We start from the raw sequence: 7,161 nt of genomic DNA, 5'->3' as shown, positions 1-7,161 counted from the left end.
TTTAGAAAAAGATATGAGAAACATACAGTTAATAGAAAAACAGATGAAAGTAAATTTAGACAAATACATGGAAACTAAAGATATAAAATATATAGAATTTCTTAATGAAAATATGCAAGAACTACTAAGGCTAAAACAAACAACTACAAAATATTATAATAAAATATTTAGTCAATTTTAAATGATAGATAATCTTAAAGTCTTAATCTTATATATACTTAGAGATATAGAAATTATAGATATTAAAAAAATAATATTAGAAAAAGTATTAGACTATGAAATTGAAACTATAAATTGGATAGCACAGTTATACCTGGATAATTACCCAGAAGGATATTATTCAGATTAAGAGATGTTAGAATATATTAGAAAAACTAGAGAAAATCAAGATAATCTACATAAAGAAATTAATTATAGAAACCGAATTAGAAAAATAATGGAGAATCTAAAAGAAAAATTAATATGGATAGAAGAAACCTTAGAAAATTTAGAAAAAAGTACATGTGATAGTTTATATAATTTAAAAAACTCACTACGAGAAGAACAACACAAGATAATAAATAACATTGAAAATCTAGAATTAGATATACATTACAGTACAATTAGGATAAATTATTATACAGAAATCTGTAACTCTGCAATTAGCACAGGATAAAATAATAAACTACACAAATTAATGAATACATCTTACGAAAAGAATAAATCATTAAAAGATATTGAAACAAAATTTAAGAAATATTCACGCACAAAGAAAAATAAATTCATTATACATATAATAAATCTTTTTCATAAGTTAGTTATCCGCATAGATCCGCATAAATTCGCACCCCCTGCTAATAAATCAACCCTACCAAACTTTATGGTGGAACGGTAAGTACCCCTAAGTCTTAACCAAAAAATTTCAGGTTCAACTTTGATAATGAAGCATTGACCTGGCACCATATGAAATAAAAATAAGAAAAAATCAACAACAATACATTTCCAACCACTTGTGTTCTTTGCAAGAACCCTTCTGGCAATACTTCTTCAAAATTTTCAGTCACTGGAAGCCCTGCATCTTTCTGTGGTGGTCGCCTCAATGGCCACAAAAACCAACACCAACTATTCTCCTGAGCATAAGCTATTTCCTTAACTAGCTTTGTTTTGAAACTTCCTTCGCTACCAAAATAGAGGAACACTACAGATGAAACGGGTTGATCATCTAACCATTTCATAATATTCTGGTCTGATGAACTCAGGTTGTCACCATTAACGTTGTTAAGGCTCAACATCGGTCGGACAAGGTATACCGGTGGTATATTCTTGTCTCCTAAAAGGGATTTGATTGCATGGGGCTCGAGTTCAACAAACGTGTTTATCGTAATGCCTTTGGTTTCTCGAAACCTTCGTGTAAGATCGAGAAACATGGTGGCTCCACCTTCCTTGTCCAACACTATAGAGGACAAATATTTTGCTAGAAATGGATTGAAATATGTTGATGTAGAAAGTTCTGCTTTAGGGCCAACTTTGTAATTAATAATATCTCTGTTAAATTCATCACTAAGGCTCTGTAAATGGAACATAAGACCAAGATGGGTTGCACCACAAGTGTAGAACGTATAAGTTGGTAGCTCAAATTCATTGGTCACGTCTATCATAAAGGTGCAAAACAAGTCTGACAATACCTGCATGTAATTTCACATGTAGTTACTAGGGGCTTTAAGTTGTAGGTGACAAAAGAGTTTGAAAATGAGGTGTAGGTGACTCAAGTCTTAATAATTGAGCGTGGGTGACAATTACTTTATTATGGATTAAGAAAGTTGGAAAAGTTTGAAAATAACTCATAAGTTTTTGAATTTACACTTTGATCCATATGTTTGTTAACATAACAGGAAACCGAGGGGGGAAAGGCGTGTTTCTCTCTCTTCTTATCCGTTGTTATTTTCTCTCTCTCACGATTATTGTTGTTCATTGTTGCTGCTGCTTTATTCATCATCTTCTACTTTATTATCATCTTCATCTTCTTCTTTTTGACCATTGTTGTTGTTGTTGCTACCGCTACTGCTGCTATCTGACCAATTTCTTAGGTTAAATTTGTTTCCTTCATCACTTTCCACTTTGGCATTACTCCATAGGTGACTTTGGTAAGTAAAATTATGATTTTTAGTTGAATTTGTCATCTGAGTACACAACTACTGCTATTTTTTCCAACAATGGATAGAACCCGATCATGAATCTAATATAAGCGCCCACAATTTAAATAGATCACTCTTCTGTTACATCAGATGAGTAATTTGTTGCAATGAAAGACTCATATGTTGGATCATGTTGATGATTCTATAGTGTCCGTAACATAAATCGAATAAGTGAGTAATCTGTTGTAACATAGGAGTTATCTGTTGTAACAAACTAGTTATCTGTTGCAACAAACTTATTATCTGTTGCATTAGACTGATTATATGTTGCATCAGATTGATTATCTATTGCAACATATGAGCTGTTGGAACAACACACATCAGCCCCTGCCACAAACCTAATAAATAACCAATATGTTTCAACTCTTTCTATTGCTACTGGATTTAAAAAAATTTCTTACGTCCAATCGTCGACATTTTTGTTGAGAAGATAATAGACAAAATGAAAATCAAATATGAATTAAAGCATTAAAGCTGATCGACAGACTAGTCTATTGCAATGGACTAGTTATCTATTGTAAGAGACTGATTATATGTTGCACCAGACTGATTATCAGTTGCATCGGATTGATTATTTGTTGCAACAAATAACTAATCTGTTTGGAACAATACAAATCAGCCCCTACCACAAATCCAACAGATAACCAATATGTTTCAATTCTTGCTATTGCTACTGGATTCAAAATTATTTCTTACATCCAATCGTTGACATGTTTGTTGAGAAGATAATAGATAGAATGAAAATTAAATATGAATTAAAACGTTAAAACTGATCAAACATAATTTTTTTTATTAAAAAAAATAATAAAATACATAGACTGAAAGAAAAAAATAATATAATAATTATTATTATTATCATCATCATTATTCTTATTATTGTCAGTCGGCCAATCTTCAAGCGGTAGCAGCAGGGCCATCTTCAACCTGTAAATCTCAAGGAGTATCCTTGCTCTCACTGCTCCCAACTTTCACTACAGGTCATGAACCTGCATCCGAAGTTCATTCACAGTGTCTTATAGAAAAGCAACGTCCCACACTGGATCAACCATATCTAGAACATACATGAATTGACAAAAAACGTAAAAACAAAAGTAAAGAAAAGAATCCGAATGTAATACAACATATACTACAAATTGGGTATATTTACACACAAAGCAAGAAAAACAATTTATCTGAGTCAGGGAAGAGAAAGTGGTGGAAGGTGTAATATGAAAGACAAGATGCAATAAATAAATAGAGTGTAGTTAAATGAACGATTGAGTAAGGAGGGACCTATTTATAGAGGATTGAATTTGAATGAGTTAGGCAAAAAGGCACGACTGTTCACCTCCACTTATTAATTACATTTTTAATTACTGTGAAAAGTTATGACTTAATTAAATTAAGCAATATTGTGATAAGTATTAATTAGTTCTTTTCGAGAACTATTTTTATTGAGTTGTAACAACAGATTCTACATTTGTTGCATCAGATAACTCATCTGTGATAATAGATATATAATCTGTTGCAACAAATAGGCAACTTGTTGCATCAAATAATCTATCTGTTGCAACATATAATCTATCCTTTAAAAAAAACTTATCATCATATCATTAATTCAAATTTGCTGACTTTTTTATTATATAAATTAAAAAATAGATTTAAAGACAAAAATATTTTCTGTGAAAAGAAATGGTGCCTATTTAATATTAATGTCAATTATTCAAATTAAATAACCATTTTTATGGTTATAAATTGTATTTATCATTTATTTCCTTATTTTTTTCTTTGAAAAGAAATGACTTAATTAAATCAAGCTGGTGAGTTTTTTAATATTGTGACAGGTCATGACTTTTTAGTTTATTATTATTACGTAGTTCTTAAATTTAAATAACCTTTTTCTCAATTTAAAAATCAAAAACACATTTTCAATAACCGTTTCTTTGATAAAATAATAATCATTTTTATTGAGTAAGGACAACAGATTGTATATTTGTTACATCAGATAACTCATCTGTTGCAATAGATATATCGTTTGTTGCAATAAATTGACCATCTGTTTTAGGAGCTTTTTTGATTTCTTCTAATAGCTGATTCATCAATCGCAACAAATGGAGAATTTGATGCATCAGCAACATTTTTGAATGTGTTTAGACAAAAAGTCACGATTATTTACCTTTTTCTTAACAACAATCATATATAACTTAATTAATCCAATTTTGTGACTTTTTTTAATTATATAATAAATAAATATTTTTAAAAAATAGATTTAAAAATAAAAATGGTGAAAAGTGACGATCAGTTATTAAAATTAAATAACCGTTCTTTTACGGTTATAAATTGTCTTTATCATTTATTTTCTTATTATTTATTTGCGAACCATTTTTCATATTAAATAATCAAAAAATCGTGACTTTTCACCCTCTCAAACAACAATAACCCTTTTTTTATTAATAACTGTCTGTTGCAACATCTGATCCATCTGTCGCATCAAATTAACCTCTGTTGCTACAAATGATCAATCCCTACCTCCCACCGTTGACATGTTGAGAATAAGGAATAAACAGAATGATAATTAAATATCAAATAAGAATTAAAAATTCAAAGTCGACCAAATATAGATTTTTGAATCCTCTTAGGTAGATCCGATATAAAAAGAAAAAATACATACGCTAAAAGAAAAAAAAACATAACATAATTCTTATTACTACTATTATTATATCATTATTATTATTAGTATTACTATTATTCTCAACAGGGCCCTCCTCAGTCTTGCTCTGAAGTCAGCCAAATCCCTCCAAAGTTTATCAAACTGCCTTTGAAGTTTTCGAAAGGACTCGATATGAATCTTCTTATATGAATCTGGATTAGCCATATCTGTAAGTGTAGTATAATGAACGAGTAAGGAGGGACCTATTTATAAATGATTGAATTTGAAGGGGTTAGTCAAAAAGCCACGATTGTCCTTCCCTTAATTAAATAAAATTGCTGACTTTTCAGATTATGTAAATTAAAAAAATGGATCTAAATACAACATATTATCTTTATTGTATTTCAGAAAGAAAAGAAAATTTCTTTAAAATAAATCTAACAAATAGATAATCTGTTGTAAAATATATTCCATTTATTAGATAACTTACAACATATTGATAATTTGTTGCAACAATTGATATATCTGTTAGATTTTTCCAACAACAATGTCTTATGTTGCAATAGATTAGTCATCTGTCATAACAGATATCTGTAATTGTTTTATAATTTAAATAGATGTGGCATCTATTGCAACTTGTTAGTCATTTATTTATTCAATTTAAGTCATAGATGAGTTAGGAAGGATAAGGTGTGTGCAGATGGATGGATCCACTTTCATGTGTGGGAGTTAAGTATTACTGATAAGGTCATCGGGATAACACATACAAAGTACAATGTTTTTGTGAATGCAGCTTTTAACTGATTAGGCACTGATCATTCAAACAGGATCCTGCATTGTATAGTTAAGTTTGATTGGTTCAAATTGATAAGGCCGAGGGCCCCATGATGATGGTGTTGATACCCTGTTATAAATTACTGATGGTTGTTGCTCATGTTTATGCGTGTCACCTTTTGAGAAGGGATCAATAGTTGGTGCCATTGCAGAGATCCAATAACGATTGGACTTAACTTTAAGTGTTCATTGGACTCTGAGAAGGCCTTCAAATCCTCGCACTACATCAAACAAGAACGAAAAAATAATAGAAATTCCCCTTGCCCAAATTTATAAGGAAGGGTTGTTCGAGAATATGATTATACGCCAGAAGGAGCCAAAGGAGAATGCTTGTGAGGGAAAGGGGAGTTGATAAAAGACTATATCATATGAGGGCTAATTGAAGAGGAGACATAGGGTAGCAAGGAACTTCTAGCGAATCTGGCCGATGAAATTGACTTAAAACATGAGAAATCTGAATCAAGTGCAAATATGAAAGTGTATCCGATAATATAATTCCGTGTGTTGTTTCTCTAAAAGAAAAATATTACAGATGGTCACTTTGCTAGGGAGCTGTGACTAAAAAGCATGGTCAGGATGATCACCTACATAGAAACTAGTGGAATACCAAGAAAGCAACCTCGCGAGCATAGAAGGTTAAAATGATGTACAGTAAGTCAAAAAAACTTACGTCAATCTAAGTGAAGGCGTTAATTTCTGAATTTTAAATTGCATCCATGTCTTCTTGTTTGTGGTTTTGATTAGGTCCACTGCTATTGATTTGACCTGATTAGAACCACAAACAAGATTGAAAGACAAATTGAGTATCATTAATCCCTTAGCAATATGTATATAATTGATTATGTTTTCTAGCATTAGCATGCTTTCAATATATCTTAGAGAAGATCATAGGCTTACTGTAGTATGTGAATCCCGATACTTTTCAATTTGCCTCCAAATTGTTGATTCTGTATTCATTCTTTTCGTTGCTGTCGTTGAGATCAGGGTAGAGTTCTTGGTCTTTTATGAGCTTGTCAACGCTATGGACGATGCGAATGCTTACATAGATAAAGTATATAACCACTATGCTGATTTAGTTGATTTAGCTATACCGATAAATATTACTTCAACTGTCGTTGCTCGTCCTTCCGAGGAGCCATCATCTTCTAAAAGGCCGAAACATAGTGGTTTTCCTGATCACTTTTATTATTTACCTTATTGGAACAGTGTTGCGGAGGGAGCTTACACAACAACTTATCGAGAAGAGCTGAAGTACTATCTCCAATCGCCGCTAGAGGATTGCAGACGATGGATTAACACGTTGGATTGGTGGAGGAATAATGAAGCACAATATCCTGTGCTTTCAAGATTAGCTAGAGATATCTTAATTTTCCAATGTCAAATGTTGCATCAGAGAGCGCTTTTAGTCAGGGACGACAACAGCTTGGAGACAATCGACATTCATTGAGAAGCAATGCAATGAATGTTCTAATTTGCCTTAGAGATTGAATTAGAGCCGAACAAAGAAATTAAGGAATGAAAGCG

General features: G+C 31.4%; 1 protein-coding gene across 1 annotated transcript in view; it reads right to left on the bottom strand.

The window, feature by feature from the left end:
- Positions 1-887: 887 nt before the first annotated feature.
- Positions 888-7,161, bottom strand: part of LOC107854714 (UDP-glucose flavonoid 3-O-glucosyltransferase 6-like) — an 11,414-nt gene continuing 5,140 nt past the window's right edge. The window contains exons 2-3 of the mRNA XM_047396335.1: positions 978-1,664; positions 888-932 (exon numbers count right to left, since the gene is read on the bottom strand). Coding sequence (XP_047252291.1) covers positions 888-932; positions 978-1,664 — 732 coding nt within the window. The remainder of the gene's footprint in view (positions 933-977; positions 1,665-7,161) is intronic.

The sequence above is a fragment of the Capsicum annuum genome, chromosome 9 (genome assembly GCF_002878395.1).
Source record: "Capsicum annuum cultivar UCD-10X-F1 chromosome 9, UCD10Xv1.1, whole genome shotgun sequence".
Classification (NCBI taxonomy): Eukaryota; Viridiplantae; Streptophyta; class Magnoliopsida; order Solanales; family Solanaceae; genus Capsicum; species Capsicum annuum.
This window is presented reverse-complemented; position numbering and strand designations above follow the sequence as displayed.